The sequence below is a fragment of the Entelurus aequoreus genome, linkage group LG07 (genome assembly GCF_033978785.1).
Source record: "Entelurus aequoreus isolate RoL-2023_Sb linkage group LG07, RoL_Eaeq_v1.1, whole genome shotgun sequence".
Taxonomy (NCBI): domain Eukaryota; kingdom Metazoa; phylum Chordata; class Actinopteri; order Syngnathiformes; family Syngnathidae; genus Entelurus; species Entelurus aequoreus.
The window spans coordinates 63,580,090-63,598,025 of record NC_084737.1 but is presented as its reverse complement, the minus strand read 5'-3'; the positions used below and the strand labels follow the sequence as shown (position 1 = coordinate 63,598,025).

Genomic DNA, 17,936 nt, shown 5'->3' with positions numbered 1-17,936 from the left:
AGTCAACATGTCTGTGATGATTTCTGATGACAGCAGCATTTAAAATCAACAATTCAGGACACGATGAACTGACTTGGGAGTTGTTTTACTACAACCTCTGTGAGTTGACCTCGAGCAGCGTGTCCTGTCTCACTGGACTCCATCGCCCTCTACTGGACCAAAAGCAGAGGCTCATGTTGACGCTCATACTTGTCGTTCCAGGACCATACATACCACACAACTGCACCGTGGACAAGATTGAAGAGACGGACGACGGAGAGGTGAGGACGTCTACGCACGCTTTTTGTCCTCTCATCATTAGCAAGAGTGTCACAATGTTGATATTGGAGCAATACCCGCTAGTACCGGCCTCTAATTGGAACTCACATTTATTCTGAAAATGTACAAACTTTCAATTGATGGTGGATTTTTAAATAATTTCGGGTGATACTAAACTGCAGGTTTATAATCCACAAAATCTATCATTCTACAAGGATTGTTTGGGTTGAATCATTTTGAGTGCAACAAAATATTAATAACTGTGTGACTGATGAACAATATAAATTAGGGCTCGACAATTAATCCAACTTTAACTTTCGATTTCGATTATGGCTTCTCCTGATTATGGAAATACAATCATTGGAAAAAAACAATTAATGGGCCACCAAGGTGCATGCAAATTCCTGATCTGGTGACGGTGAAACAGATGAGGAGCGCAGGAGTGGAAAAAAGAGCACATGGTTACTATTTTTTATTTGACACAACACTTGTATGTCTAGTCAATAATCATTAAACTCAACAAAAAAGTAAGGCATGGTTTCGTGTTCACTTAACCGCGGACAGAGTCACATCATTGGCCGATAAAATGGAATCTGCTGATAAACGCAAAATAATATCAGGGAATTTGAGATACTGTAAATGTCAGTGAAATGTTGAGATTTGTTTGGGAAAATAACATTATTCATCCATTCATCCCCGCCACATTCGGATAAACAATGTGAATGTAGAGACTAGGGTTGTCCCGATACCAATATTTTGGTACCGGTACCAAAATGTATTTCGATACTTTTCTAAATAAAGGGGACCACAAAAAATGACATTATTGGCTTTATTTTAACAAAAAATCCTACGGGACAATAAACATGTTTATTATTGCAATTTTGTCCTTTAATAAAATAGTTAACATACGAGACAACTTGTCTTTTAGTAGTAAGTAAGCAAACAAAGACTCCTTATTGGCTGCTGACATATGCAGTATGTCATTTATCATTCTATTATTTTGTCAACATTATGAATCTACTTAGTCATTTACTGTTAATATCTGATCACTTCCTGTTTTAACATGTTCTATCTACACTTCTGTTCAAATGTAATAATCACTTACTCTTCTGTTGTTTGGATACTTTACATTAGTTTTGGATGATACCACAAATTTGGGTATCGATCTGATACCAAGTAGTTACAGGATCATACATTGGTCATATTCAAAGTCCTCGTGTGTCCAGGGATGTATTTCCTGAGTTTTAAAACATAATTTAAATTTAAAAAAAAGTAAAAAGTAGATTTTGTGATTATAAAAAATATAGATGTAATCATAGTAGTATCGACTAGATACGCTCTTGTACTTGGTATCATTACAGTGGATGTCAGGTGTACATTCAGGCGCGCTAGCTTTTGTTAGTGGTGACGCCGGTGAGCTATTGTATCCTCCTACCTTGTAGTGAAGCATGTTTAGCTATTCCTCATACTGCAGGGATGATACTTGTAAGAAACTTACTTTATTTGTCGCCATGGAGACAAGGATTAGTGATTTAGAAGTAGCTAAAACACTGCAGACTGCGGATGGATGTTAGCTGCTAGCTAGCTAGCCATGTCTTAAAGTACCTCTTCTGAGGGTGTTTCAGTGTTATAGCTTCACCTTTATCTTTAGTTTTTGAGCCAAAATGCGTCCGATCTCCCTTTTCTGTCGACATACTCTGTCTGCTTTTAAGTGATTGTGCGTTGCCGAACATGCTCCTCTGCTCGTAAAAGCAGCAATGTCACGACGTGACAACTGCGTGCCGTCATGCCCGTTAAAATAAAATGAGGGGGTGGGGAACCAGTACTTTTTAGAGGGGGTAGAGTACCGAATATGATTCATTAGTATCACGGTACTTTACTAGTACCGGTATACCGTACAACCCTAGTCGAGACAGTCATTTCAAACAGCGAATTAATCATACACCCACAACACATCTCATCTGCTTATGTGTGGTGAACGACATCATGGATGTAACATTAATGTACAAACAGTGGTCGCTACTTGAGAGGCTTGGTTTTTTTTGTCAAGCTGCACACTTCCCCCCTTCACAATAAGAGTGCAGTGCTATATTTATATTGCTATTATTTAAATGTATTGTTATTACTATTATTATTTCACTTGTTGTGGTTTATTTGTTACTAATTTATATCCAGTTTTAAACTATATTAAAAGTTGACTTTTGATGGTACAATAAATACTCATGTTTTCAAATGAATGAATAATCGTGATTACAATATCAATCAAAGTAATCGTGATCATAATTTTTGCCATAATCGCCCAGCCCTAATATAAATTATATCAATTTGGGTGACGACAGATTTTGATACCGTATTGCATGTTAATCACACATTTCAGCTGTGTCTGCAAAAGCGAACGACCGCGTCCTCACTGCAACGTGGTGTCCTCGCTGTCCCTCTACAGTGCAAAGCCTCCATTGCGGCAAATAAATGTAATTTCTTGCAAGCATCGTTATCACTCGAGGTCCACGAATAGATAAACTTGCTACACTACACAATACGAGTGCACAAAAAAATAGAATCACGTCCGAACCGCGATTCTTATTCATCCCGGTTCCAAATCGATTCATAATTTTCAAAAATCGATTTACAAAGAAAATTGGTTTTATTTCCTACACATCGTAGTAGGATAAGCTAACCGCTAACTGCTAAGCTAAAGCTCTTGAATGTAAACCGAGATGGACAGATCGATACAAATATTGACAGTAACGATACCATATATAGTATCAGTATACGGTCGATACTACAATGATTAGATCGATATTTTTTCTTTTTTTAAAATCTTGTAATTTTTGTTATTGTTTGCAAAATCAACAAATAAGTCCCTGGACACAGGAGGACTTTAGGGGCAAACAGGATTTAAATCAGAGCCAAAAATAATTTCAATATTTAATAGATATTGTGTTTGATTATAATTGTGATCAAAAATGTAATTATTTATTGATATTGAAAAGTTTTACTATCAGCATTGGTGTGAGCGATACTATCCCTGTAACTACTTGATATTGGATCAATATCCAAATTTGTAGTATCGCCCTAAACTAATGTAAAGTATCCAAACAAGAGAAGAATGAGTGTTGATTACATTTGAACAAAAGTGTAAATATAAACATGTTACAGCAGAAAATAACCAAATAAAAAAACAGGAGGCTGCAGTGGATATCGCGATCCAGAGTTCAGGCCGTATCGGCCGTCCCTAGGTGACACGCGTGTCCCCTGTGCCGCAGGACATGAAAGCGGTGGTGGACGGCATCGATGGCATCAAGCTGTCCCAGGGTCTCCTTCTGGGCCTGGCGGACTTCGACCTGATCCGGGTGATCGGGCGTGGCAGTTACGCCAAAGTGCTGCTGGTGCGCCTGAAGAAGAACGAGCAGGTGTACGCCATGAAGGTGGTGAAGAAGGAGCTGGTCCATGACGACGAGGTAAGGTTCTTCATAACCACGATGATACTTGAAGGCCTCTTTTACTGTCGTTTTATCAATACTGTAAGAGAGGAGCTTGTTATAATAATGGTCGGTGATTTATCAATACTGTAAGGGAGGAGCTTGTTGTATTAATGTTCAGTGCTTTATCAATACTGTAAGGGAGGAGCTTGTTATAATAATGGTTGGTGATTCATCAATACTGTAAGAAGGGAGGAGCTTGTTATAATAATGTTCTGTGATTTATCAATACTGTAAGCAAGGAGCTTGTTATGATAATGTTCAGTGATTTATCAATACTGTAAGCGAGGAGCTTGTTATGATAATGTTCAGTGATTTATCAATACTGTAAGCGAGGAGCTCATTATAATAATGTTTGGTGATTTATCAATATAAGGGAGGAGCTTGTTATATTAATGGTCAGTGATTTTTCAATAATGTAAGCAATGAGATTGTTATATTAATGTTCGGTGATTTATCAATACTGTAAGGGAGGAGCTTGTTATATTAATGTTCAGTGATTTATCAATACTGTAAGCAGGGAGCTTGTTATAATAATGTTCTGTGATTTATCATTACTGCAAGCAAGGAGCTTGTTATGATAATGTTCAGTGATTTTTCAATAATGTTAGCAATGAGATTGTTGTATTAATGTTCGGTGATTTATCAATACTGTAAGGGAGGAGCTTGTTATATTAATGTTCAGTGATTTATCAATACTGTAAGCAAGGAGCTTGTTATAATAATTTTCGGCGATACGAGCTGTCTCTCTGCTAATTGTCATGCTTTCGGTTGCAAGCAAAACGAGCGTCCCCACCACTGTATGGTGTAGTGAGTGTCACAGTGGGCCCCGTAAGAGCCGACCAAAACATCCGCTCTTACTCACTAGCATTAGCTTCTAGCTAGAGATGTACATAACTGTGTTTTCCCAAGCATGGTTGAGAAGAAAGTGAGTGTGAAGAAGAAGAAGTGGATGATATTTATTGAATTAAAGAAAGAAATCATCAAAAAGATGATAGAACATGTAGCTAGCTAACTTGGTGCAGCAGTTGGAGCGTAGCACTGCTAGTCTGCACCATACTTAGGCAGAAGGAGTCCATAACACCAGGCACTGAAATAATATCTAAACATTTATGCACGAAAATATGAAGAAGCTGCTGATTGTGTGTTTGACGGAGAAGCAGCTGGAAGGAGATTACGTTCTATTGTCAGTAAGTAACATTTATTTATATAACTCTTTTCACAGACAGTTGCTTTGCAGCACAGTTCAAGTATTAGAAATGACACTCAATGCAAACGACCATATAAAACACATTATAAAAAACAATTGTATTGTTTTTATCCAATATTTATGATCTGAAAACTAGTTTTTCTTTTTAAAAGGCATGTTACGTGTTAAAACGGTGACGTTCTAGAGTGGCCAAGCACCGATTGAATTGATCTGATTTAATTTCAATGGGCATCGTTATTGTAATACGACTTTTTCAAGCCGCATGACAGAACCAATCAAAGTCGTACTCTGAAGTACTCCTGTGTTCAACATTTACTACACAACTATTTGTGTCAATCACACAACTCTCCAGTCATTGCTCCAGGAAATGTCACCGGGGACAAAAGTCAGGAAGCTAAAAAAGCATTGAGGTCACTTTGTTGAGTACTCACCTGGAACTAACTCAGTTGATTATAAATTGTGTCTTTATGTCCTCATCCATTTTTTTTACTTAGTTTGGCATTTTTCTCTCAAAAATAGTCCCAACACAATCACCATTCCCTTTATATATACAGTCGTGGTCAAAAGTTTACATACACTTGTGAAGGACATACTCTCATGGCTGTCTTGAGTTTCCAATAATTTCTACAACTCTTATTTTTTTGTGATAGAGTGATTGGAGCACATACTTGTTTGTCACACATTCATGAAGTTTGGTTCTTTTATGAATTTATTATGGGTCTACTGAATATGTGACCAAATCTGCAGGGTCAAAAGTATACATACAGAAACATACATGATCAATTTTGGGGATGTAGAAAAGTTACAATCAAATCAAATTATCTTCATGGCATGGCCTCTTAACTTCATGTGAGTGATTATGATTGACAACACTTGTTGACTTCTCTGAGCCCATTTAAATAGGGCTCATGTGATGCAGTCATTAGACTCGGTTACAAACGCGACAATGGGAAAGTCAAAGGAACTCACCACAGATCTGTAAAAACTAATTATTGACTTGAACAAGTCAGGAAAGTAATTGGAGCCATTTCAAAGCAGCTTAAGGTCCCAAAAGCAACTTCGCAGACAATTGTTTGTAAGTATAAAGTGCATGGCACAGTTTTGTCACTGCCACGACCAGGAAGAAAACGCAAGCTATCACCTGCTGCTGAGAGAAAATTGGTCAGGATCAAGAGTCAACCGAGAACCACCGAAAAGCAGGTCTGCAATGAATTGGAAGCTGCTGGAACACAGGTGTCAGTGTCCACAGTCAGGCGTGTTTTGCATCGCCATTGACTGAGAGGCTACCATGCAAAAAGGAAACCCTTTCTCCAGAAGCGACACTTTAAGGCTCTAAAGTTTGCTGCTGATCACATGGACAAAGATAAGACCTTTTGGAGGAAAGTTCTGTGGTCAGATGAAACAGAAATTGAGCTGTTTGGCCACAATACCCAGCAATATGTTTGGAGGAGAAAAGGTCCCAGGAACACCATGCCAACCGTCAAGCATGGTGGTGGTCCTATTATGCTCTGGGCCTGTTTTGTTTTGTTTTGCTGTATGTATACCTTTGACCCAGCAGATTTGGTCCCATTTTCAGTAGACCCATAATAAATGTATAAAAGAACCAAACTTCATGAATGTTTTTTGTGACAAACAAGTATGTGCTCAATCACTCTATCACAAAAAAATAAGAGTTGTAGAAATGATTGGAAACTCAAGACATCCATCCATCCATCCATCTTCTTCCGCTTATCTGAGGTCGGGTCGCAGGGGCAGCAGCCTAAGCAGGGAAGCCCAGACTTCCCTCTCCCCAGCCACTTTGTCCAGCTCTTCCCGGGCGATCCCGAGGCGTTCCCAGGCCAGCCGGGAGACATAGTCTTCCCAACATGTCCTGGGTCTTCCCCGTGACCTCCTACCGGTCGGACGTGCCCTAAACACCTCCCTAGGGAGGTGTTCGGAATGCCCGGCCCAACTCATCTGGCTACTCTCGATGTGGAGGAGCAGCGGCTTTACTTTGAGCTCCCCCCAGATGGCAGAGCTTCTCACCCTATCTCTAAGGGAGAGCCCCGCCACCCGGTGGAGGAAACTAATTTCGGCCACTTGTACCCTTGATCTTGTCCTTTCGGTCATAACCCAAAGCTCATGACCATAGGTGAGGATGGGAACGTAGATCGACCGGTAAATTAAAAGTTTTGCCTTCCGGCTCAGCTACTTTTTCACCACAACAGATCGATACAGCGTCCACATTACTGAAGACGCCGCACTGATCCGCCTGTCGATCGCAGGATCCACTCTTCCCTCACTCGTGAACAAGACTCCGAGGTACTTGAACTCCTCCACTTGGGGCAGGGTCTCCTCCGCAACCCGGAGATGGCACTCCACCCTTTACTGGGCGAGAACCATGGACTCTGACTTAGAGGTGCTGATTCTCATCCCAGTCGCTTCACACTCAGCTGCGAACCGATCCAGTGAGAGCTGAAGATCCTGGCCAGATGAAGCCATCAGGACCACATCATCTGCAAAAAGCAGAGACCTAATCCTGCAGCCACCAAACCAGATCCCCTCAACGCCTTGACTGCGCCTATAAATTCTGTCCATAAAAGTTATGAACAGAATCGGTGACAAAGGGCAGCCTGGGCGGAGTCCAACCCTCACTGGAAACGTGTCCGACTTACTGCCGGCAATGCGGACCAAGCTCTGGCACTGATCATACAGGGAGCGGACCGCCACAATCAGACAGTCCGATACGCCATACTCTCACGCCATACTCTCTAAGCACTCCCCACAGGACTTCCCGAGGGACACCGTCGAATGCCTTCTCCAAGTCCACAAAGCACATCTAGACTGGTTGGGCAAACTCCCATGCACCGCCAAGTGCCCTGCCTTCGGCTGCCGCCCAGCTCACATTGCACCCAACCTCTATGGCCCCTGCTATGGGTGGTGAGCCCATTGGAGGGGGGACCCACGTTGCCTCTTCGGGCTGTGCCCGGCCGGGCCCCATGGGGGCAGGCCCGGCCACCAGGCGCTCGCCATCGTGCCCCACTTCCGGGCCTGGCTCCAGAGGGGGGCCCCAGTGACCCGCGCCCGGGCGAGGGAAATCTGGGTCCTTTGTTTTTATTCTTCATGGAGGTCTTCGAGCTGCTCTTTGTCTGATCCCTCACCTAGGACCAGTTTGTCTTGGGAGACCCTACCAGGGGGCATAAAGCCCCCGGACAACATAGCTCCTAGGATCATTGGGACACGCAAACTCCTCTACCATGGTAAGGTGGCAGCTCAGAGAGGAGCCATAACATTATGTTCTTTACAAGTGTATGTAAACTTTTGACCACGACTGTATATACTGTACGTATATGTGTGTGTGTATATATATATATTCCTTTATATTGATTGTTGCTACGTTGCTCGCCATGTTTCATCTTCTTGGAGGACTGGATTCTGGCTCGGTGATGCGACTAAATGGTTGTGTGTGTGTGTGTGTGTGCTCTGTTGATATGATCATAAATTACACATAAATCCTAAAACTGTTCCATGTCATATTTATTATCTGTATATGTGTTTGTGGTCTGTAACAGATAAAAAAAAACGTTCAGATTCAGAAAATTGTTATTATGATTACGAATCAGGAGCTGTGATTAAAAATGTATTATTGATGCATCTTTAATTTTTGTATATTGATGCAGTTTTACTTTTCTATTTGTTTCAGTAAAAAAGCGTTTATCAACTTTAAAAAAAAAACTATTCACTTGTAATAAGGAACAGTTAAATGAATTCCCATTACATTTATTAAATTAATGAAAATGTGTGCTAAACTGGAACATAAGGCACTAAAATAAAGGAGCTGGTTGGATCTCTGGGTGAGGTGGCTCGCTGCAGTCAGTCAAAATTTAGAACTGTCTGCATGACTTTATTTACAATAAATAAATCATAAATTATTGACGTTTATTAATCGATTCTACCACAATTCAGACATTGTCCATGTCTGAATTGTGATGCATCTAAAAATCGATTATTTCCCCCACCTCTAGTAATAGGCCCAGCGATATTGATGACAACTTTATCACAATATAAGTGTTTTAATGTCAGTCAATATTGACAATTATTGATATTTTTATGACCTATGGAAAATGAAGACTAAGAGAAAAAAATTAAATTTATTTGAAATGCAACTTCCTATCCTTTATAATCCCTCAGCTATCAAGGCAAAAAGGAAATGTCAACACAAGCATGGAAAACACTCAAACAAAGTAAACAAAATAGAAAAATCACTTTGAACACCTAACAATAATCTTTTAAAATGAAGTTACAGCTGTGCTCTAAAGGGCGAGTGTGGCTAAGGTGGTGTGGCACCTAGTTTCATTCACTTATGGTCCTTTATGGTCCCTTTGGAAACATCTAAAAACTGTCCAGGTGACTTTTCCTCTTTTATCCACAATTTCTTCATTTTGACTTTCTCTTCTCACTCCATGCAAAGAATCAACCAAACTTGATAGTTGATACTGTCACCTGATTGGCTGTTAGCGTGTCACTCCCACTGATCAGTGATCACTTCCTGCGTTTTTATCAATCGCAGATTATGTCTTTATTGTGATATACAGTCGTGGTCAAAAGTTTACATACACTTGTAAAGAACATAATGTCATGGCTGTCTTGAGTTTCCAATAATTTCTACAACTCTTATTTTTTTGTGATAGAGTGATTGGAGCACATACTTGTTTTTCACAAAAAACATTCATGAAGTTTGGTTCTTTTATCTGCGATGAGGTGGCGACTTGTCCAGGGTGTACCCCGCCTTCCGCCCGATTGTAGCTGAGATAGGCTCCAGCGCCACCCGCGACCCCGAAGGTAATAAGCGGTAGAAAATGGATGGATGGTTCTTTTATGAATTTATTATGGGTCTAGTGAAAATGTGACCAAATCTGCTGGGTCAAAAGTATACATACAGCAATGGTAATATTTGGTTACATGTCCCTTGGCAAGTTTCACTGCAATAATGCGCTTTTGGTAGCCATCCACAAGCTTCTGTCAAGCTTCTGGTTGAGTTTTTGACCACTCCTCTTGACAAAATTGGTGCAGTTCAGCTAAATGTGTTGGTTTTCTGACATGGACTTGTTTCTTCAGCATTGTCCACACGTAAGTACTTTGGGAAGGGCATTCTAAAACCTTAATTCTAACCTGATTTAGCCATTCTTTTTTCCACTTTTGACGTGTGTTTGGGGTCATTGTCCTGTTGGAACACCCAACTGCGCCCAAGAACTAACCTCTGGGCTGATGTGTTTAGGTTGTCCTGAAGAACTTGGAGGTAATCCTCCTTTTTCATTGTCCCATTTAAAGCACCAGTTCCTCTGGGCAGCAAAACAGGCCCAGAGCATAATACTACCACCACCATGGTTGACGGTAGGCTTGGTGTCCCTGGGATTAAAGGCCTCACATTTTCCTCTCCAAACATATTGCTGGGTATTGTGGCCAAACAGTTCAATTTTTGTTTCATCTGACATCACATGGACAAATATAAGACCTTCTGGGGGAAAAGTTCTGTGGTCAGATAAAACTAAAATTGAGGTGTTTGGAGGGGAAAAGGTGAGGCCTTTAATCCAAGGAACGCCATTCCTACCGTCAAGCATGGTGGTGGTAGTATTATGCTCTGGGCCTGTTTTGCTGCCAATAGAACTGGTGCTTTACAGAGAGTAAATGGGACAATGAAAAAGGATGATTACTTCCAAATTCTTCAGGACAACCTAAAATCATCAGCCCGGAGGTTGGGTCTTGGGCACAGTTGGGTGTTCCAACAGGACAATGACCCCAAACACATGTCAAAAGTGGTCAAAAATGGCTAAATCAAGCTAGAATTAAGGTTTTAGAATGGCCTTCCCAATGTCCTGATTTAAACGTGTGGACAATGCTGAAGAAAAAAATCCATGTCAGAAAACCAAAATTTAACTGAACTGCACCAATTTTGTCAAGAGAAATTGTCAAAAATTCAACCAGAAGCTAGCCAGAAGCTTGTGGATGACTACCAAAAGCGATCTTGAAGGAGCCCAGATCGTTGTGTGGAGCTCAGCAAACTACAAGGATCTGGCGAGAGTCAGGTTAACCAAAAGCGCCTTATTGCAGTGAAACTTGCCAAGGGACATGTAACCAAATATTAACTTTGCTGTATGTATACTTTTGATCCAGTAAATTTGGTCACATTTTCAGTAGACCCATAATAAATTCATAAAAGAACCAAACTTCATGCATGTTTTTTGTAACCAACAAGTATGTGCTCCAATCACTCTATCACAAAAAAATAAGAGTTGTAGAAACTATTGGAAACTCAAGACAGACATGACATGTTCTTTACAAGTCAATTGCATCAATCAATCAATTGTTTACTTATATAGCCTTAAATCACGAGTGTCTCAAAGCCACAACGACACCCTCGGCCATCAGGGCAAGATAAAACTCAACCCAATGGGATAACAATGAGAAACCTTGGAGATGACCGCAGATGTGGGGACCCCCCACTCCCCCGCCCCAACTCCACCTAACCCCCCACCCACCCACCCCCACCCCCATGGGCGACCAGTGCAATGGACGTCGCGTGGATGTAGCATAATATTGTGAGAGTCTAGTCCAGGGGTGTCAAACTCATTTTAGATCGGGGGCCACATGGAGAAAAATCTACACCCGAGTGGGCCGGACTGGTAAAATCCCGGCACGATAACTTAAAAATAAAGACTTCCGATGGTATGGTTTTCTTTGTTTAAAAATAGAACAAGCACATTCTGAAATTGTAATAATCATAATGTTGTTGGGTTTTACACTTACATTTTGCGGTTAATAGTATTCTATCTTTATTTGTCGTTATTTATATTTTCTGAATAAATTATGTGATAATGTTCATCAGTCAACTCCTTGGTGTTGATTTTCAATCTATCAAGATAAAAAATGTACATCAAAATCAAATTACAGGACGTTATTTATGTAGTTTGATCATTTTCCTCGACTGGTGCACTAACACCATGTGGTTTATTTTGTACATATATAGCATCATCTACAAAGATACAAATAATTGCTATTGCGACATCCAGTGGCCACATTTAGAACAGATGTTTCTTTCATTCAAAAATTTCAGGTTAATTTTTATACTTAGCAAAGTCATCCCGCGGGCCGGATAAAACCTGTCCGCGGGCCTGATCCGGCCCTCGGGCCGTACGTTTGACAACCCTGGTCTAGTCCATAGTGGATCTAACATAATAGTGAGTGTCCAGTCCATAGTGGGACCTGTCTCCCGAGCGGAGACAGGTCAGCAGCGCAGAGACGTCCCCAACCGATCACAGACGAGTGGTCCACCCTGGGTCCCGACCCTGGACAGCCAGCACTTCATCCGTGGCCACCGAACCTGTGCCCCCCCCCCCCCCCCCCCCTCCATGAAGGAGAGGGGGCAGAGCAGAAAAGAAACGGAAGATCAACTGGTTTAAAAGTGTATGTAAACTTTTGACCACCACTGTCTATAGCCCTAGTGTGTGACCACTTAAAAACAAAACTAATGGAAACGTTAACAACAACAAAAGAGTAAATATTGTTATCGCCATATTGACAAAACCATCCCAGGTTCGAGGTTTTTAAAGATTTAACGTGAGAAGCATGGATTAAAGCGGTCTCCAGGATCTTTATGATGGGTCGTGATTAGTGCCTTGCATGGCAGCTCCCGCCATCAGTGTGTGAACGGGTGGATGTGGAAATAGTGTCAAAGCGCTTTGAGTACCTTGAAAGTAGAAAAACGCTATACAAGTATAATTGTCATTATCTTACTATTTTTATGCCACATCTCTTGGTTTCCCCGGCAACACTTAACTGTGTGACCTCTTTTCCTTTTTTCTTGTGTTTTTACGTGTTTCTATATTTATTTATACGCATGTTCATTAGTGAACTGTGGAATTGTCGACTGGTGAAACAGAGTTGACATCTCTGTCCATCAACTGGGCCTCTGAGGCGAACACAGCACGCTAAGATAATTATTAATCACAATCCAAAATCACCCATCCTCCACAGTACTCATGCCATCGTAAATAATATATTTATTATTATTATTGTTATTATTATTATTAATGCTGTGTGGTGAAAATGTAGGATTTGGCTTCCCTAATTTAAAAAAATATATATGTTGATTTGCCACAAGATGGCGGTATTGGTTAACTAACTAACAAAGCCTCCACAGTACAGTATTACTTGTTCACATGAAACTAAAAAAAATGCATAATCTGTTGCAATGACAGGAAGCCTTTGAAATAATAACACTTATTACAGAATTTTGAAGAGGCGTAACATAAATAATAAAATAACCTGGCATACATTTAGTAATTTACTGCACGTTATATTTGGCAAATAACACCATAAATAATCATATTCAATAAATATAATGTTTCCCAATTAAAAATCATTGCAAGACATTATCCCCTCCTCGGTTTGATTGGACATCTTGTTTTCATTTATTCATAAACATTCTCTAAATTATTCACCCACTCAGCACGGTGCTGCCTAACATCAAAGTGGGTGTGGAGGACGATTTGCACACAACTCCCCACAAAGTGTTGCAGGATGAGTTGGGATGGCATAACGAGCGTAATTACACAAAATAATCAAGTAATGCGAGACTGACCAGGAACGTGTGTATCCTCAGCATCAGCTAACTCTCCGCTGTGTGTGTGTGTAGGAATTATGAACCGTGGGGTGTTGCATTGAAAGACACATTAAATATTTAAAAAAAACACCATTGGTTTAAGAAGAAGCAATAAATTACCTCGCCGCAGGCTGGACACGCGCATAACTAAAAAATTATACTAAATAATAATAATAATCTAAAAATGTGTGTGTGTGCATGCATATCTATGTATGTGACATGTATATATGTATGTGTATGTATGCATGTATTTATGTGTATTTATATACATATATGTATACATATATATATATACACATATATATGTATATATAGATACATATATATGTATATGTATATATATACATATTTATGTATATATATATATACATACATATTTATATATATATGTATACATACAAATGTGTGTATACATATATATATATATATATATATATATATATATATATATATATATATATATATATATATATATATATATATATATATATATATATATATATGTGTGATATTAATGTATGTATCTATAGATATGTGTGTCTGTATTAGAGGTGGGAATCTTTGGCCACCTCACGTTTCGATTCAGGAGCTACGATTCGATTAAAATCGATTATTGATGCATCTTTAGTTTATGTATATTGATGCAGTATTACATTTCTCTTCGTTTCAGTAAAAACTTTTTTTTTTTTGATAATTTGGGATAAGAAACAGTGTAATTAATTCCCACATTTATTAAGTTAATGAAAACGTGTGCAAAACTGGAACATATATGCTCTATAGTAAAGGAGCTAGTCGGGTCTCTGGGTGAGGTGGCTCGCTGTAGTCAGTCAAAATTTAGAACTCTCTACCTTACTTTATTTACAATAAATACATCGATTATTGATGACTGACCTTTTACTAATCGGTTCGATAATCTTCCATGTCCGAATTGTGACGCATCTAAAAATCGATTATTTCCCCCACCTCTCTTGTGTATATATGTATGTGTATATACAGTATGTATATGTATATATCCATCCATTTTCTACCGCTCGTCCCTTTTTGGAGTCGCGGGGGATGCTGGAGCCTATCTCAGCTGCATTCGGGCGGAAGGTGTAGTACACCCTGGGCAGGTCGCCACCTCATCGCAGGGCCAACACAGATAGACATTGATTGATTGATTGATTGATTGATTGATTCAGACTTTTATTAGTAGGTTGCACAGTGAAGTACATATTCCGTACAATTGACCACTAAATGGTAACACCCGAATAAGTTTTTCAACTTGTTTAAGTCGGGGGCCACTTAAATTGATTCATGATACAGATATATACTATCAGATATATACTATCATCATAATACAGACATCACACAAGATAATGACATTGAATTATTTACATTATTCACAATCCGGGGGGCGTGGGGGGTCGGGGGGTAGGTTTGGTTGTTATCAGTCATCAACAATTGAGAACAGAGAAATGGATATTGGAACAGTGTAGGTCTGACTTGGTAGGATATGTACAGCAAGTAGTGGACATAGAGAGAGAGAGAGATCAGAAGGCATAAGAAAAAGTATCTGCTTTTGATTGTTTACATTTGATTATTAACAATCCGGGGAAGGTGTTAGTTTAGGGTTGTAGCTGCCTGGAGGTGTACTTTTATTGCGGTTTTGAAGGAGGATAGAGATGCCCTTTCTTTTATACCTGTTGGGAGCGCATTCCACATTGATGTGGCATAGAAAGAGAATGAGTTAAGACCTTTGTTAGATCGAAATCTGGGTTTAACGTGGTTAGTGGAGCTCCCCCTGGTGTTGTGGTTATGGCGGTCATTTACGTTAAGGAAGTAGTTTGACATGTACTTTGGTATCAGGGAGGTGTAGCGGATTTTATAGACTAGGCTCAGTGCAAGTTGTTTAACTCTGTCCTCCACCCTGAGCCAGCCCACTTTGGAGAAGTGGGTAGGAGTGAGGTGGGATCTGGGGTGGAGGTCTAGAAGTAATCTGACTAGCTTGTTCTGGGATGCTTGGAGTTTAGATTTGAGGGTTTTGGAGGTGCTAGGGTACCAGGAGGTGCATGCGTAATCGAAAAAGGGTTGAATGAGAGTTCCCGCCAGAATCCTCATGGTGCTTTTGTTGACCAGAGAGGAGATTCTATAGAGAAAGCTCGTTCGTTGGTTGACCTTTTTGATTACCTTGGTTGCCATTTTATCACAGGAAAGATTAGCCTCTAGAATGGAACCTAGGTAGGTGACCTCATCTTTCCTGGTGATAACAATGTCACCCACTTTTATAGTGAAGTCATTGACTTTCTTAAGGTTGATGTGGGACCCAAACAGGATGGATTCCGTTTTACCCAAGTGTATGGATAGCTTGTTGTCAGCGAGCCAGGTGCAAGTTCTACAGAGTTCAGCACTGAGGATTTTCTCCACCTGTGACTTGTCCCTGTCTGATACCAGCAAGGCCGAGTCATCCGCAAACAAGAACAATTCACAGTCGCATGACATGACAAGTCGTTTATGTATATTAGGAACAGTAAAAGCCCTAATATACTGCCTTGGGGGACTCCACAGCTTACTGAGATGGGGGGGGGGGCACGGTGCCGTTCACCTCTACCACCTGTTCCCTCCCCTCCAAGTAAGATTGCATCCAGCTCGATGAGGTTTTGTTAAATCCGAATGCTCTGAGCTTATCCAACAGTATAGCGTGGTTAACGGTGTCAAAGGCCTTCTGAAGGTCCAGCATGACCATGCCGCAGTATTTGCCCGCGTCCACCTCATGTTTGATGTGGTTGGTCAGATAGAGAAGGCATGTGTCAGTGGATTGGTTAGTTCTGAAGCCGGATTGGAATTTGTACATGAGTTTATTAGTAGCAAGGTAACTATCGACCTGTTCATAAACAATTTTTTCCATTACTTTCGAAATGGAACTGAGAATAGAAACAGGTCGGTAGTTGCCAGGTTCCAATTTGCTTCTTTTTTTAAAGAGGGAGTTACTCTTGCTATCTTAAAATCTTTTGGTACTTGGCCTTGTGAAATTGAGAGGTTTATTATGTGCGTGATGATCGGGGCAATGATGGAGGCAGAGTCCCTGAGGAATCTGGAGGGAATATTATCAAGGCCGGTGGCCTTGTTTGGGTGGAGCGCGCTCAATTTTTTAAGCACCTCATCAGCTGTGACCATTTCTAATTTGAAATCATTGTTGGATAGAAGGCTTTAATGTGTTCTACACCAACGCGACCAGAGTGGTGGGACAGCTTGTTGACAAGAGTTGCGGCTATGCTGGTGAAAAAGGCGTTAAGTCTGCTTGCTACCTCCATTTTGTCTGTAGACAGACAACATTCACACTCACATTCACACACTAGTGCCAATTTAGTGTTGCCAATCAACCTATCCCCAGGTGCATGTTTTTGGAGGTGGGAGGAAGCCGGAGTACCCGGAGAGAACCCACGCAGTCATGGGGAGAACATGCAAACTCCACACAGAAAGATCCCGAGCCCGGGATTGAACCCCAGGACTGCTCAGGACCTTCGTATTGTGAGGCACATGCACTAACCCCTGTGCCACATAAATATACATACATATATAGATATATACATGTGTATATATGTATGTATATATGTGTATGTACAGGTATATACATGTATATCTGTACATATATGCATATATGTATACATATATACTTGTATATATGTAAACATTGATATATATATGTACTGTATATATGCATATGTATAGATTATTATTACTTATGTATATATATGTGTGTATTGTATATACCGAGGGTGTCCAAACTACGGCCCGGGAGACCTCGTGATTTTGATAAGGAACCTGCCCGCAGGGAGATTTAAATCCATTTTAAAAGTCAAGTTATATGCTGCTACTTGGTTGCCACTTTTTGCACAACTTGAGTAATTCAGGCCTATGACCAATTATCATGCTTTGAATAAAATAAAGCGCAGCATAAACTTATATGACCCAATGCAAACAACCTTCCCTAGTCAGGGTGGGGAAAAAAAGAAAACCGAGCCAACAAAAATGCCAACAGACCTGGTCTGTGTGTATGTGCAAATATCAAAATATTAGAGTTTGTGCTTAATATGTAAATATGTGCTGTCTGTTTGTTCTGTTAATGTTTTTAGTCATTCTAAAATCCATTTTCTGACCAGTGATGATTTATAAACAATAGTTTAAATAAAAATATCGTACAACTTGTATTAGTTGTATTAAGTTGCATGTTAACATTAACTGTGTCAAAATAAGTTGATTAAGACTTAAAAAGGAGGAAATATAAGATCATTTGCTCACTTCAGATTTTGACAATTTTTTTGAGTCTTATTCTGAATTGTTTGATGTTAGTGGCACTTTTGAA

General features: G+C 40.2%; 1 protein-coding gene across 4 annotated transcripts in view; it reads left to right on the top strand.

Annotated features, from left to right (window-relative positions):
• The window catches only part of prkcz (protein kinase C, zeta), a 197,280-nt gene that overhangs the window by 106,065 nt on the left and 73,279 nt on the right, over positions 1-17,936 (top strand). For all 4 annotated transcript variants that reach the window (XM_062054179.1, XM_062054177.1, XM_062054180.1 and 1 more), the window contains 2 exons: positions 202-260; positions 3,525-3,719. In XM_062054179.1, the coding sequence (XP_061910163.1) occupies positions 202-260; positions 3,525-3,719 (254 nt within the window). The remainder of the gene's footprint in view (positions 1-201; positions 261-3,524; positions 3,720-17,936) is intronic.